The following is a 17346-nucleotide window of genomic DNA, read 5'->3' as shown; positions in this document are numbered from 1 at the left end:
AACAAATAATACATTATATGTTAAAAAAAAAAAAGAAGAAGATAGTAGAAAGGGTAAAATGAAGGGGCGGAAATCGGAGGGGGAGACAAACCATGAGAGATTATGGACTCTGAAAAACAAACTGAGGGTTCTAGAGGGGAGAGGGGTGAGGGGATGGGTTAGCCTGGTGATGGGTATTAAAGAGGGTATGTACTGAATAGAGCACTGGGTGTTATACGCAAACAATGAATCATGGAACACTACATCAAAAACTAAAGATGTAATGTATGTGGATTAACATAACATAATAAAATTTTTTTTAAAAAGGCAAACAAAAAAACCCAGTAATGCTATTATTAAAAATTAAGTTGTAAAAGTATGTTTCTATTGCTTTAGAAATATACTCATGACATATTATTACAAAACCACAAGCCGTATGTGTATATATATACATACGCTCAGAAAAATGCCTAGAAGGATATGGATGACCAGTGTTTAATTCTGTAGCATGGGACAATTTTAATTTTTACATTCTACATGTTTCTCACTATTTTCTCATTTCTCTACTATGACTATGTATTACTTGTATAATAACAAGTTTTTATAACCTTAAAATTAGTGAGCTAACTAAGAAACCTTATAAATTATATATTTAATAGAAAATGGGCAACTGCTGACACTAAAAATTATCTTAAAGAAATTAATTTATTTTAATCCTTACATTTTTTAGGTAAGTGTGAGTCTAAAAACCAAGTTCTAATTGTGGCTCTATTACTAGCCCCCTGGTCCTCAGAAAGTCATTTAACCTTTCTCTATTTGGATTTCTCATACATTGAATGAGGATGACTGTAAAAATCCAGTAATAAATGTATAGCCATTTAAAAAAGATATCAAATGTTATCTTTGAGTCCCTGAGATTACTTTGAGCCCCCAGTATTATTCCATAATAATGGTATTAAGACATCCAGTTATTTGTAATTTAGGAATACAAAGATGAGTTAATTAGGATTTGATTATTCCATTTATCAAATGAACCATGACATAAATATCTAATAACTAGATGAACAATTGCTTAGAAATAAAAAATTACCAACAATCATACATGTAAACATTATTTTGTCTTGGTTCCAAGTCCAATTTCTATAGTTTATTAACACACTACCGAATTTGCTTTGTGAAGAAACAAGTTCACTTCTCATCTGTGCAGAGAAACAAGTTTCTAATTTTAATAGTGGGACAGGTAAGGCGGTACTACTCTTTCCGTGACCTTCTTTTCCATCCCTTTCCCTCCTCTTTCCTATTTCATTCAAACTACAAAAGAACCAGAGAAGTTAAGGAGTGAAGATTCTTGACACTAACTCTGCATGTGTCATCATAACAGGTAACCCCGAGACCACACAGCTGCCTGCTCTGACTTAATCCTCCCAACTGTCTGTGATTCAGCTATGCACTGGAAACAAAGTATTACACAATTCTTACACAAGGTATTTCTGCCCAGTTGGAATTTTCCACTTAAAACAAAATACTGGCATTCAGCTAAGTCAGTGTAATTTTCACTGTATAATATATATTCCCAAACAGGTCACTCAAAATGTTTCACACAAAACAACCTCAGTGATATATATGGATGGATTTTCATCCAATGTAAGTATCAAAAGTCACTTAGTATGAAATCTTATTCTTGTAATTGTCTATCCTTCCCTCACAAGTACTAAAGATTGTGATCACCATACCATGCTGTCAAAACAAGAAAAGGAATAAAATGAAGCACCAGAGCCTTTTGCTAGAAGACATAAACAAGGTTATCTTGTATGTCTGTGTTAGAAAACCTTCTGCTCACAAATTCAGATATCTTGGCAAACCTGTTATTCATTATCCACATTTGTGGGAATTCTGTCCTACCATTCTAAGGTTGCCTGGGGCCACCTCAATGAAAATGTACTTCCCCTGTGAAGTACAAACCCAGGAACTAGCCACATCTTCCATGGTAACTATGGGGAAAAGACACAGGGCTGAGAATGGAGCTGGGAATTGTACAACATAATCATTTCAGGATCACTGAAATCTGCGGTACAGCAAACATGCCTGCATACACAATAAGACTGTCACAATATCATTTTCAAATTCTAACAAACTCTTTGTCCATATATGATTCCTCAATATGCTTCTGGCTTATTTATTATTTGTAGTGTAATTTTACAGTCAGGGAGTTAATAAAGTAAAAAGTACTAGGAGTTTCCTGTAATTTTCATTACCAATTTTTTTGTTTAGATTTCCATTTTCCTTCCCTTAAGAAGTTGGCAAAGAAATACTTGAAGAACACTTTCTTGGTTAAACTGTTACAAGCTTCTTTGCATATCACGCAGCAAAAGAAACGCCACGAGGTTAAGGTCTCTTGAGTAACATCCCATCACCTTCATTAAGGAGCCATGCTGGACCAATGGTACTAGTGCTTCACCACTAAAACAGAACAACTAGGCCTGACCAGTGTAATTGTGCTTTGTTTAGCAGCTCCAGGGCCTTGGAGTTAAGGGCTCAGTATCAGAGGGTCTCCCAAAAAAGAGCTTGTCTTTTGTGCTGCCCATCATGGCTAGAGGAAATAAAAGCCCCCAGAGAAAAATAAAAGGGTGCTCCCAACATGTTACTTCTACCACCACAGACAATCTGGTCTTTAGAAAGACTTGCAGCTGGGTTGTGTAAGAAGATGACTATCAGGGAAGAGGATTTTGGAGCTGGAAAGGACATTCTCACACATGTATCTGAAAATGTGATTCAATGGCATAAAAATAGAGACTATATTTGGTGCTGTCTGTACCTCTATTTCCTTTTCCTTCATGGTTACACAAAGTATTGCTCAAAAAGAGCCAACCCAGGGCTCAGGTCAGGGAGTGCAGTCCGGTCCTCCCACTACATCATATTCATAGCATCTCACAATTCTCTTATGGTCTCCATCAGACTATCATCAAACTAAGCTATCCAGGACTCCTCTTGTGTGACCGTGGAATACAGATTCCCCAATAGAGGTCTGATGATACAAGGTGTCACTTTATTTGAAAGTGAGCCAACCAAATCCCAGGACTGGTGGTTTGTGATCCTACCCTGCCATCTGATGACAGAGTCAGCTCACAACCATGAAGAAGGGCAGATAGGACCCAAATTCTGCAGATCTTTACTTTATCTTGGTGGTATTCTCTGGCAGTCTTTCAGTCATGATTACAACCCACTTGAATCCTGCTCCTTCTGCTCTAAGTGTATATCTTGCTGTATGATATTGTAATGTGTGGTCCATAGAAGAAAAACTAGCCAGAACCATTTGCCAAAAATGCTGAAATGCTACTAAGCGTTAGTATTTATAGCCTATGACAGGCATCCCACAGCTACCACGCAGCACCTGAATCCTGCTCCCTCCATCATCTTCTTTCTCTGCCTCACTCTGTTTTTCTTATTCCTACATCTTAGATACCTACCAACCCAGGAAACTTGATCAGTTCCATTGGCTTAAACCTCAGAATATAGTAGACTGCTGATCCCTACTAGTGTAAAGCATTATTTTAATGATGGTAATTACAGACTCCTAGAACAAAACAAGACTAAAGTTCAGAATCGGTACTGTTAACAAAGTGCAAAATTTTACAGAATATAAACATGTACACAATAAGCTTACCATTGACATTAACCAATGAGAGAATATTATCCTGGTGATCAAGGAGGCGCTTAATTTCAAGAATATCCCATTCCAGTGATTCTTCTGTGGGTGCTACCAGCCGGAAAATTACTAAATGAAAATACAGATACAATTTTGTTAAAATGGTCAAAGAAGTTAGAATTCTATTTCTGCTCAAAAAGCTAGCATTTCATTAAGTGAGAAAGATCTAAAATATTGAAAAACTCATCTCCAAAGAAAGCCTTACTCATACTACTTTAGAGTATTTCTTTCAAATGCTTGACATGTTTGAGATGATCTACTAAAATCCCAAGTGAGTGTGTCTTTACAACTGTTCCTTTATTAAAACTCTTTTAAGCCCAGAAGTCTCCATCTTATCTAGGGCTTCAGTATAAGTCTGGCTACCTTGCCTCCCTCTCTCCTTGGACAGTGACTGGTCTACAACCTAGAATCATCTTCATCATCAGCTTTCTCTACTCATGTTCTCAGGTCAGTAAGCACTGCTACAAAAAGAAGCTACAAATTCATGGTTAACTTCAACTCAGTGAAGACTTCAGCAGCCATTAATTTTTTAAAATTTTCTTGATACTTAGGCATACATTATTGAATTATAAATTCTCTGAGAACATGCCTTATAGTTTTTGTGTGTCACAGATGTTCAGTGTGTTCCTTTAATATACTTTTGACTATAATAGATGTTCAGTGTGTTGCTTTAGTCATTATCTGACTTTTTAACAAATAGTTTTATTTAAACTTGTATAAATCCTAACTTTAATCAATACAGAAAACCCAAAAATCCAATCAACAGGAGTGATTCTATCAACATTTACTAAACATTTACTATGTTCCAGAAACTTAGACATCAAATGTGAGAAAGGCCCAGTCACTGTCCTAAAATACAGTCTAGGGTGGGAATGAGACTTATAAACAAGCTTATGATCAATTATTAAGTGCTGTAGATAAGCCACTGTACCAAATACTATGGATGCTCACAGATTAGGATGATTAATATCTGAGAAGTGGGTAGGCCTCAGAACTCATATCCTTTCCAGGTGGTGGCTAATTACTAATGTTTCTCTTCTTTCTCACATTCCTCTCTGGAAAACAAATCATACCGCATTTCTGTCTGTCTCTGGACAATATGTTACCAAATGACAAATCTCTAGCCAAGTTATTTCATCCTGACAGCCATTCACATTCAAACAGTGGCTATCAAAAGAAGGTCTTTCAGTAAATACAAAGGGAATGCTTCTGGATACCTACCAAAGTTGTGTAAAAATTCTACTTATACTTTGAATACTACTAAATCACCCTGAGATTGGGACTGTGGAATAACAGACAAATGTACTATTTAATCAAACTAAGAGAAATAATAACCTGAAATACTGACAAGAAAAGGAAACCTACCAAGTAGGTTTCTATAAACTACCAAGTACTAAATATAATGTGAAACTGTTCAGTGAATCCATAAATATGTCCCCACAGGCAAGTATTCACAGGGTCACTCATGTAATAACTTCAAGGAAATAAAACAAATATAAATTAGATCCAAAGACAAAAAGGGAAGCAATAGTCAATTCTAAAAAATGGTTAAGAAAAAATAGCCTGGTCTTCTGAACCAAGATGAAGTCTCTGAGCTGATAGCCTTGCTTAGCTAGTAAAGCCTCAAAATCACTGAAACACACAGTACACTCAGAAATTTTATTTCCTGTTGAGGGGCACCTGGGTGGCTCAGTCAGTTAAGCATCCAACTCTTGGTTTCAGCTCACGTCATGATCTCAGGGTTGTGAGATCGAGCCCTGAGTCCGGCTCTGCACTCAGTGCGGAGTCTGCTTGATTCTCTCCCTCTCCCTTCCCCTTTGCCCCTCCCTTCACTCATGTACACACGCAATAAATAAATACTTAAAAAAAAATAAAGAGGGCGCCTGGGTGGCTCAGTCGTTAAGCGTCTGCCTTCGGCTCAGGTCATGATCCCAGGGTCCTGGGATCGGGCCCCGCGTTGGGCTCCCTGCTCGGCGGGAAGTCTGCTTCTCCCTCTCTCATTCCCCCTGCTTGTGTTCCTGCTCTCGCTATCTCTCTCTCTGTCAAATAAATAAATAAAATCTTTAAAAAAAAAAAAAAAGAAAGAAAGAAATTGTATTTCCTGTTGAAAGGAGCATGCCCTAACACAGAAAAAGAGAAATTGGTATGGAACATTTAAAACCAAGAACATGGGCAGAAATTGGGTCCTGGAAATACAAAAGATACTCTATTTACAGAATGAAATTTATTTTAATTTTTTAAATTAATTTATTTATTTATAAGTAGGCTCCATACTCATCGTGGAGCCCAATGCAGGACCTGAACTCATGACCCTGAAATCAAGACCCGAGTTGAGATCAAGAGTCAGAAGCTTAACCGACTGAGTCACTCAGGTGCCCCTGAAATTTATTTTTATATAAGGAAAAATGGCACTATGTATATGATAAAACTAACAAAATGCAGAACCTTATTTTTAAGATTACATATTTTTTACAACTTATTTTCTGCATAAAACCTATTCTTTGCTGAGATCATGTTCTTCATAATTTTTGTTAAAAAGTAATTTTACAGAATAAAGGCGGTAAATGATAGTTTATTTTTTTGTTTTTGCTTCTAATGTTTTTACTAAGCAAAACACTTTTGTACTAGTTAGAAATTTGAAAGTGTAGAAATGACCACTGTAGGCAATAGAAGCCACTGAAGGTTTTAAGCAGGGAAGTAGACTGCCTTTTAGATCGATCATCTCTGGCACCTCCTGGAATATGTATCTGAGAAGCTGTAAACTAGAGGAGAAGGCACTGGAGAAGTACTACAGTAGAGGAGAGGAAAGAAGGTAGGTTAGGAGACTAGCACAACAGAACAGGCAAAAGGGGAGATGAGAGCCTGAACGGAGCAGAGCAACGGTAGTGAGATGGAAAGAAGAGGATCAAAATATTTAGAGCCACAGTCCTCAAATATGGCCCCCAGACGGCGCCCTCAGTGGCACCAAAACACGTGTTAGAAATGCAGAAGCTCAGCCCCACTCCAGACCTACTGAATTAGAAACTCTAGGGGTATGACCTAGTAATTTGTGTTTTTAGCAAGCACTCTGGGTCATTTTAATGCACAGTAAAATCTGAGAACCACTGAGTTAGGTAGTAAAATCAGCAAAACTCAAAGTGATTGGCTGGCTACGGGAGGAGAAAGGCAGGGAAGAGCGAGGCAGGTTTCCAGCTCCATCAAAAATGTGGGAAAACTAAATTTCTGCAAGGAAAAGAGAAAACTAAACACAGCATTATATCTTTTGAAACTATTCTATGGAAAGAATGGATAAGCACAGGGTCCAGAAAATTACTCCTCTGACATGATTACACACGGAAAGGTCAGTTGAAGAAAGAGAAACTTGGCTACAAAGCAACGGAGGCTGCAAACAGCACGTAATAAATGGTAAACAATTAGCTCACGTCGTATTGGCATTTGCAAGTCTCAGGTCTGGTCGGTGGGAAAAGAAGCACAAGTAACATCAAATGCCCTCTGGGGTACATTAGAAAAATTCTTGTAGAAAAAAGCAGCCTTTAAGCAGCATGCTTACTATTACTATCACTTCTCACACCCAAATTCCATTCAAAAGGCAGTGGGAACAAAAGGCTTATTTACTGTGGGCTCCCCGGCAGTGAAAGAGCCAACAGTCAACAGTGAAGTGGCCTTCAAACAGCAGGTTTATAATCAATTAATACATTTACAAAATTCCTCTTGCTACCCCCTTCCCTCTGCTCTGAAGGCCCCCTACTACACTCTGAAGGAAATGGTATAAACTCCTCCCAAGAAAACGGGCCCCACTCTGGCTTCCTGAGGCAAAAACACCATAGTGGCTACCTCAGTGAATTTCCACGAAGATCGTCCTCCAACCATCCAACTCAAGTTTTTAGTTGCCAGAATGTTGATAGCTGCTTTACGTGGTTAAAATGTTTGCTAAGTGTATGACTATGGACCAGCAACAGAGAGGACTATGGAATGTAAATTGCCTTCTCTGGCATCAGACATGTAGGGTTACCCTGCTCTCACTTCTCTGGGTTAGATCAAGCACAGAACAAAAACTGACCCAACGTCTTGAAAATGTCTCAGTCTCCACATCACTTCAAAAATCGCAGGAGGCCAACACTGGGGCAGGGGCGGATGTCCCTTAAATTAAAAACTTAATTTGTCTCTCCAACATGTGTATACAAGTCTAGTTTTAAATTTTTTAAAAAAGAAATAGAAGAAAAGTCCTACTCACTCAGTTCTTTGCCAACTGCTGCCACAACACAGTTCTTAGGTATTTCAATCAAAGCACTGATTCCTTAAAAAATATATAAAACAAAGGTCAAATTATTTTCTTCAAGGATGACATCAAAAATAAAAACATTCTCAGATTTATGTCAGTCATTTCCCATAAAAGCGGTGGTAACAATAAAGCTCATATAGTTTGCTACACCACACTTCTGTGCTTACCTAAACATGGAAAATGATTCTGTGAAAAGTATGTGAGACCTAAAGAAGACATTGATTTACTAAGGGCAGAATACACTCTTTGAACATTTTTACTATTGTGGTCAACTTTTTTACCAGGAATCCCTTAGGATAATCACCATGATCATTTACAAGATAGCTAGCTCAAACAAGATGCAAAGTTGGCATTTTCCTCAATGTAAATTTAAAAAGCCTGAGCAGACCCCCTGGCAGTAAATGAGTTAAGTCACAACAATCAATAGCTAAGAACATGGCTTTCAAATAGCATGTTTATAATCAATTAGTACATTCACAAAATTCCTTGTATTACTGGAAGAATAAGAGAGTTCTCTGAGTATCTTTTTATAGCTGAATCATGAAATGATTTTAGGGTAACCTTAACTTTTGTAAAAGACATTACAATTATTACTTTGTCAGCAAGAATCAAAGAATTGATATATTAGATTCAGAACCACCATGAGCTGGTAAAAAAAATTTTATTAAAGTTAATTTTCCATTATGAAATATATGTAATTTATATCTATACACACACACACACAAATATATATGTAATTTATAATACATACAAATTAGGAAAATATTCTACTCATTTGCTTTAACTTCCCACCCATCAAAAAACTAGCACTCTTAGGATATGGGGAGTATTTCTAACCTAAATCTTTTCTCCATGTAGAGTTGTTTTGACAGTATGCTTTGTGTTTTTCCATGTTCAAGGAGGAGGAGGAGATAGTGGAGGAGGAGAAAGGGGGAGAAGTGGTACAAGCTAAAAAGTAGAGGAGACAGGAGAGCAGGGGAAGGGGTAGCAAGAGGAGAATTCTAGATGCAGAAAACAGCTCATTAAAACATTGTCACAGGAATAAAAGGTACAGCACAAGGAATACAGTCAATGGTACTATAATAACACTGTACGGTGGCAGATGGCAGCTACATTTGTGGTGAGCACAGTGTAACATCTAATTGCTAAGTCACTACGTTATACACCTGAAACTAATGTAACATTGTGTCAACTATACTCGAATAAAAAGATGTTTATCAAGTAATGAAAATACTGGAAACTCAGCAATCTAGAAGTAGCAACTTAATACACAAATCACAGAACATGCTGCTTTTGGAAAAGGAAAGATATCCTGTGTTCTAGGCCAAGGTTCTTTCCATTGCATTGTACTAGGACTATCTTTGCTTATTTCCAAATATAGAATAACTGCCCCCAGAAGCCCTGCTAGCCTAAAATCAAGCAAGCCTTATGAAAGAAGCTTCCTGAGCTAAAGGTCTAAGAGCACTGCTAATTCAATAGCATCCTGTAATCTGGAAAACCCAAATCACAAAAAGCTCACCAATGGTACCCTATGGTCTTCTCAAAGCTTTCTAAAAGATTTTCTCAAAGGTTTCCACTATCTCTTGAGACACTGATAAATAGGGCAATACTGTGATTACCTAGCAGTACTCCAAGATAACTTGCAAAAGAAAGGGAGACTACAGTAATAGGTGGTTCCTTACACTAACATACAAAACATTTTCGTTAGCCCTGATTTCAGTATTTCACAACATAGATACTAATAATTCATGGAATAAAATTCACAGGTAGCCACAAGCTAATGTAAGAAACACAAAGGAAAATATACATGTAAATAGAGCTATAACTCATAATAGGAAATTTGAAAATACAATCTAGATACCACCAAGATTACTAGTGATCATTCAATGGAGAAGTAAAACTGTAAATCCTAGAACAGTATGGATTTAGTTTTGCTGACATCACGTTAGTTTTCTAACATTTTATAGTATCTATGTGGAGATGAGTTAGTTCCAATTATGAACTGTAAATTAAATTCACAGGGCTCCTGCTGCCTTTAAGACATCGATATGCTTAATAATGTTCTTTCTACAATGTCCATGGGTTTATCTGATTACTTTCAGAAACATAGTTAACAGTGTATCACATGACTTCAAGGTTACTACTCAAATTTACTCATTTTTACTTAAATATTTTTACTCTGAATAGTTTTTAGTTTTATTTTTTAAGATCCTTGGTATCAGAAGTCAAAACTGATTTTCTTCTGTTAAAACCAAAAATATCAACCAAATTCTGAGAAAATAGAATTTTATTAGTAAGTTTGCACAATGTATGAACTTTATAGCAAAACCAATTGTAAAACGAAGTCATCCTTTGGAATCTATTCAAAGTCCAATAACCCCACAAATAAAGAAGGAAATGCTATTATAAAGTCAGAAAGGTTTAATTCCACATGTCAATGTGCTCATCAAACTCAGTTTAGGAACAGAGCCCAAGAGCATAAATGAAAAGGTTTTTCTTGACCACTTTTGAGAAACGCTGTTAGACTAGAAGGGAAGGCCAAGAGGAGGGGCAGGGTCATCTCCCTCCAATTTGAGATGGAAATATATTTTACGCAACCATGAACCTGAACTGGAGAAATACGGTACAGGATATATTCAGAATTGAAAAGAAAAATCCCCTATATTAACCTCTGTATTCATGGAAAGTCTCTTTGAAGATTCATTATGTCTTTTAAAGCCTATCAATCATGGTTCATAATCACTTTGATTTGTTTTCTTACCTGTATCAGAAAGGTGACCAGTCTTACACAGGAGATCTAATTTTTGGTTCCACACACATAGGTCATTCCCACCAGAGAGCCAAACATCTAGTCTCTGAAGAACAATTAAACACTGCAAAATTCATGTGAAATGTAAATCAGTTTAGAATTTCAAGCATTCACTGGTGCTTTTCAAATATGTCCACAAGTTCTTTGCTACCATTCTCTTAAGGGATGAAGCTTAAGTCTCCCACTCTTGAATGAGGGCTCTAAGTGACTAGCTTCTAACAAATAGAACGTGGCAGGAGGGATGGTGTGTGACTTATAAGACTAAGTCATAAAAGACATGGTGGCTTGCTCCTAGCTCTCTCTTGGATCACTCACTCTATGGCGAACACATACAAGCAGCCATATAGAGAAAGATGCACATGCAAAACAGTGAGACCTCTGGACAAAAGCCAGCACTACCTTACCAAGCATGTGAGCTCCCTAGGAACCTCCAACCCCCATCAAGCCTTCAGATGACAGCAACTTCATAATACACACTGAGCCAGAACTACTTAGCTCAGCTGCTCTTTATTCCTGACCACAAATACTGTGAGGTAATATTTACTGTTTTAAGCAACTAAGTTTTGACGTAATTTGATACTCAGTAATAGATAATTAATAACCAAGGCTTAAACAAACTTCCTTTAAAAATAAAAATGAAAATATGACCTTAGTTTTTATGTAATTGTCAAATTAATAGCTCCTAGTCCTTAACTTAGGAAAATGAGTGTTTCAAGTCTACAGAAGTCCTTTACCTTGAATAGTACTTTAAAGTCCACACCTTTAATTGTACTCTGCCCATCCATGACTCTGAGTGAGCACAAAGGTAAGAGTGACAGGGAAGAATAAAAAAGAAAAGGTGGTCTTGTCTAAGCAGAGGGTGGAGTTGCTTTTAAAGCTGCTGGAATAAAAAGGTTTGAAAATAATGCAGTTTATATTTCAAGAGTTCACTATGGTGAGCGCTGTGAATTGTGTAAGACTGTTGAATCACAGACCTGTACCTCTGAAACAAATAATATATGTTAAAAAAAAAAAAAAAAGATAGCAGGAAAGGAAAAATGAAGGGGGGGAAATCGGAGGGGGAGACCAACCATGAGAGACTATGGACTCTGAGAAACAAACTGAGGGTTCTAGAGGGGAGGGGGTGGGGGGATGGGTTGGCCTGGTGATGGGTATTAAAGAGGACACGTTCTGCATGGAGCACTGGGTGTTATACGCAAACAATGAATCACGGAACACTACATCAAAAACTAATGATGTAATGTACGGTGATTAACATAATAATAAAAAAAAAAGTTCCTACCCTGTCTAATTTTTTAATGTTTAATATTTCAGTACTTTGTTCCTTTTTTTGCCAAATAATATTCCACTATATGGATACAGCACATTTGTCCATTCTCAGTTCGTGGACATTTACTTTATTTTTGTATTATGTATAGTGCTGCCATGAACATTCATGTACAAGTTTTTGTGTGGACATACATTTTCATTTCTCTTGACAATGAGATAGGAATACCTACGAGTGAGATTGTTAGGCCAAATGAAAACTCTTTAACATTCTGATGAACAAACAACTTTCAAGGTAACTAGACCATTTTACAATTTCAGTGGCAACATATGAAGGTTCCATTGTCTCCTTATCAACACTTGTTATTACCTGTCTCAGATATTAGACATCAAGTGTATATGAAATAGTACTGCATTATGGTTTTAAGTTGCATTTCTCTAATACCTAATGATGTTGAGCTTCTTTTCACATGATTATTGGCCATCTGTATATATTCTTTGGGGAAGTATCTTTCACAGTATCTATTTTTAATTGTGTTGTCTTTTTATTGTTGAGTTTTAAGAGTGCTTTATATATTCAGGATACAAATTCCTTATCAGATAAATGATTTGCAAATATTTTCTCCCATTCTATGGGTTGTCTTTTCACATTCTTGATAGTGTCCTTTGAAGTATTAATGCTTTTTTTTTTTAACATTTTACTTATTCATTTGAGACACGGAGATACAGACAGAAAGAGAGAGCATGAGCAAGGGGAGAGGCAGACAGAGAGGGAGAAGCAGGCTCCCCGATGAACCAGGATCCCGATGTGGGGCTTGATCCCAGGACCCTGAGATCATGACCTGAGCTGAAGGCAGATGCTTAACCATCTGAGCCACCCAGGTGCCCCTAAACGCTTTTCATTTTGATGAAATCCAATTTATCACTTTTTTTGTTGTTGTTACTGTATTTTTGGTGTCATCCAAGATCCCTAACCCAAGATCACAAATATTTTCTCCCATATTTCTTCTAAGAGTTTTTACAGTTTCAGCTTTTATTATGATCTTTGATCCATTTTGAATTAATTTTTATATACGTCATGAGGCAGGGATCCAATTTCATTTTTTTGTATGTGGATATCCAGTTGACCCAGCATTATTTGTTGAAGAGACTATTTTTGCTCTTTTTGAAAAGTCTTGGCAACCTTGCCAAAACTCAAGTGATCAAATATGTGAGGTTTTATTTCTGGACTCTCAATTATATTTCACTGATCTGTGTGTCCTCCTTATCCAGTACCACACTGTCTTGATTACTATAGCTTTGTAATAAATTTTGAAATTGGGAACTTTGAATCTTAACTTTGCTTTTTATTTTCAAAACTGTTTTAGCTATTCTGAGGTCCTGTGCACTTCTATATGAATTTTAGGATCAGTCTGTCAATTTCTGGAGAGCAAAAAAAGTCTGCTGGGATTTTGGTGGAGACAGCGTCCAATGTGCAGATCATTTTGGGTAGTGCTGCAATCTTTTTTTTTTTTTTCTTTTTTTTAGTGCTGCAATCTTAACAATATTAAATCTGATCCATGAATATGGAATGACTTTCCATTTCCTTAGAGTTTCTTTCAAAAAATGTTTTGTAGTTATTCATGTGCAACTCTCGTTTCTTCTTTAAATTTATTTCTATGTAAATTTATTCTTTTGGATGCTACTGTAAATTCATTTCATTTCCTTAGTTTTTAATTTTTTCTTCTTAATTTCATTTTTGGATGTTCATTACTAGTGTACAGCAATACAATTAATTTTGTATATTGTGTACTGAAACCTTGCTAAATTCATTTATTAGTTCTAATAGTTTTGGTTATGAATTTAAGATTTAGTATATAGATCTTGTCACTTGTAAATACAATTTTATTTCTTCCTTTTCAACATGGACACCTTTTATTTCTTTTTTATTGCCCATAACACTGAACAGTGCCATCCTTGTCTTCTTCCTGATCTCAGGGGAAAAAGTATCCAGTTAGTCTTTCACCATTGATATGACGTTAGCTCTGGGGTTTTCACAAATGTCCTTTGTTACGCTGAGGAAGTTCTCATCTCTTCTTAGTTTGTTGACTATTTTTACCATGAGAGGGTGCTGAAGTCTGTAAAATGCTTTTTCTTCATCTACTCAGATGCTCATGCTTTTGTCCTTTATTCTTACTATGGTATATTACAGTTATTGATTTTCAGATGTTAAACTGAGATAAGTCTTATCTGGTCAGGATGTATAATCCTCTTTATATGCTGTTGATTTGGCTTGCTAGTATTTTGTTAAGGATAATATACTTATTTTGTCACTTAACATCTTATTAGAATTTTCCAAACTCCTTATGAATTCTCTGAAATACCATTTTTAGCATATCTATCTACTGCATGTTAAGTGTTTTCCTGTAAGACATTTAGGATACTGCCAATCATTCATTTATAAAATATATCTTCAATAGACATTTCCATTCATAAATCTCTGCCTAAGTTTTTTTTTTAATTATTTCCTTTAAAGAGTTTTCTGTAAGTAGAATCTCTGGGTCAATTCATGTAATCATTTAAAAATTTTCATTAATGGGCTCCTGGGTGGCTCAGTTGGTTAAGCAACTGCCTTCAGCTCAGGTCATGATCCCGCCGGGATCGAGTCCCGCATCGGGCTCCCTGCTCGGTGGGGAGTCTGCTTCTCCCTCTGACCCTATCCCCTCTTGTGCTCTCTCTCTCACTCTCTCTCTCAAATAGATAAAATCTTTAAAAACTAAAAATAAAATTTTCATTAATAATGTCAAACTGCCTTCTAGGAATATCTTCAATTTATACCTCAACAGCAATAAAAATGCTTCACCATTTCCTTGCTAATACGAACCCTTATAAAGACTTTACTAGCTCAAAAAATAAATAATAGTATTGCTTATATTTATTAGGGATCTGAATTTGATAAATTATCTCTTCAAGAAGAACTGAATCACTGAAATAAAATGAGTGAAATGCTATTTTTATCAATGTCTTATGTGAAACATGATCACAGCAGGAGTAAATACAACCATTTAACTAACATTATAGTAAAATCTCTTTAAAAAGTACTTTCACCATACTAGAATAAGATACCTCTTAATGATCAGTTCCTATAAACAGTTCACCAAAGGAATTTGTCCAAAATACACCAAACTTTTTCTCCTGTTCCTATTCTCTATTCCTTCACTCATGTATTTTCATTTGAAACCTTATGACCTCTGTCAAACAGCAAGAATATTTTTTAGGGAATTTTAAAAAAGCATCTTCTCAGATCAAATAAACCATAGAAACTTTCATCAAATCAATACTTTAATAACTTCCTCAAAGAGAGTCCACTGTTAAATTGGATACAAGCATTTCTGGGCACTTTCTTCTCTGGAAACTCTACTAAATTGATAATAAGAATAGCAATAGTAGCACAAGATGTCTACCACAGATGCTGCTTTTTAGGAAAAAAATCAAATACCTTGATTACTGGCACACAGCAATTCTTTTTACATTTTAAAAAAAAGTGTTAGCTCCAATATAAAGAAAAATTATCTTTAAAACAAATAAGGAAACATCACATTTTACAAGACTCTATCCTCAAACTTGCTGACATTATTGAAAAGCAGGTGGCACTTTCTAAGAACATCCAAGGTAATTTCTTCTGTAGGAATCAAAGTAACCAAGTCCTCTCCAACATGGGGCAGACTTCCTATCATGTAACAAGCCCCAACTACTATTTGTTTGTAAAATGAGTGAAACTAACAGTAGTAGCCAATTAGCCACATAACATTTCTTTGGAATGAAGTAATTGATTTGTCTCATCTTTATGACCTTATAAAAAGCATAGATTGAGGGGTGCCTGGGTGGCTCAGTTGGTTAAGCGACTGCCTTCGGCTCGGGTCATGATCCTGGAGTCCCGGGATCGAGTCCCACATCGGGCTCCCTGCTCAGCGGGGAGTCTGCTTCTCCCTCTGACCCTCCTCCCTCTCGTGCTCTCTGTCTCTCATTCTCTCTCTCGCAAATAAATAAAATCTTAAAAAAAAAAAATTTAAAAAAAAGCATAGATTGAGGGACAAATAAATCCATGCTTTTAGTTCAAAGTACAAAAAAAACCAGACTAGCTACTGGTATAGTCATTCTGCAAGCAACATCTCTCCCTAGAGTTATCTACAAGAAACATACTAGGTACTATCCTTTTCCTTATGTTGTTATATATTCACCCCTTGATCTAATTTCAAATTCAAACATTCTAACATTTAATATATAAGCTCTCAAAAATCCAGTCTTACAATCAAATGACTGTAGGTATGTGTGGAAGAAATAATTCTTAAAACCAACAAAAGTAATTTCATCTAACTTATTAAACATTTTTTCTGAAACAAAAACTTTATTATCATAAAATAACAGCTTAAGATTTTACCTTTATAGTAGACTGGAAGCAGGATACTTTCCGAACTTGTCTGCCAGTATCACAATCCCATAACTAAACTTATGTTAAGAAATAATTTCTAAACAGAATGTTAAAATCTCAATTAGGAGGTAAGTTTTCTAATAATTAAATTATAAATGTTACACATTCAGGTAGAAAAATCTTGAAATAAAGCATAAAATATTTAGCATTTATACTATTACTAAAATTAAATCATATAGTGAGTTATCAACTTAGCACAGCAAGCTTACAATCTAAAATAAGTTTGAGGCAAATTTTACTATTAAATATCTGAAAATGTCAACAGAATGAATGGTCTGAATACGGAATATTTATAGGCATTAAATATTACAAATGTTTAAATTTCAAACTTATTCTCTAAAATAGTCCACCATAATCTAATAAACATTGAACATAAAGTATATATACTAAAAACTACCAACTCCATTAATTCTTACTTGAAAGCTCCTTCAACATGCATGGCAGAATTTACTACTGTTATACTAATTCAAAGAAGCCAGTTATAGTGTATTACTTGTAAACATATTTAAAATAATTAGAGGACCTCCATTAAGTGTCCAAGGTTAGTTTGACTTAAGGAGAGTAACAATTTTCAAATTTTTCACCCCATTTCCTAAGATAACATATACATTTTTTATTTTTTAAAGATTTTATTTTTATTATTTATTTGACAGAGAGACACAGCGAGAGAGGGAACACAAGCAGGGGGAGTGGGAGAGGGAGAAGCAGGCTCCCTGCAGAGCGGGGAGCCCAACGCGGGACTCGATCCCAGGACCCCGGGATCATGACCTGAGCCGAAGGCAGTCGCTTAACCGACTGAGCCACCCAGGCGCCCGATAACATATACATTTTAC

At 36.0% G+C, this 17346-nt stretch overlaps 1 protein-coding gene across 1 annotated transcript in view; it reads right to left on the bottom strand.

The window, feature by feature from the left end:
* The window catches only part of WDR41 (WD repeat domain 41), a 45671-nt gene that overhangs the window by 11528 nt on the left and 16797 nt on the right, over positions 1-17346 (bottom strand). Inside the window, exons 5-8 of the mRNA XM_081826706.1 lie at positions 16463-16525; positions 10729-10840; positions 7920-7982; positions 3644-3754 (exon numbers count right to left, since the gene is read on the bottom strand). Coding sequence (XP_081682832.1) covers positions 3644-3754; positions 7920-7982; positions 10729-10840; positions 16463-16525 — 349 coding nt within the window. The remainder of the gene's footprint in view (positions 1-3643; positions 3755-7919; positions 7983-10728; positions 10841-16462; positions 16526-17346) is intronic.

The sequence above is a fragment of the Leptonychotes weddellii genome, chromosome 7, assembly GCF_054177405.1.
Source record: "Leptonychotes weddellii isolate Sample4059 chromosome 7, ASM5417740v2, whole genome shotgun sequence".
Lineage (NCBI taxonomy): Eukaryota > Metazoa > Chordata > Mammalia > Carnivora > Phocidae > Leptonychotes > Leptonychotes weddellii.
This window is presented reverse-complemented; position numbering and strand designations above follow the sequence as displayed.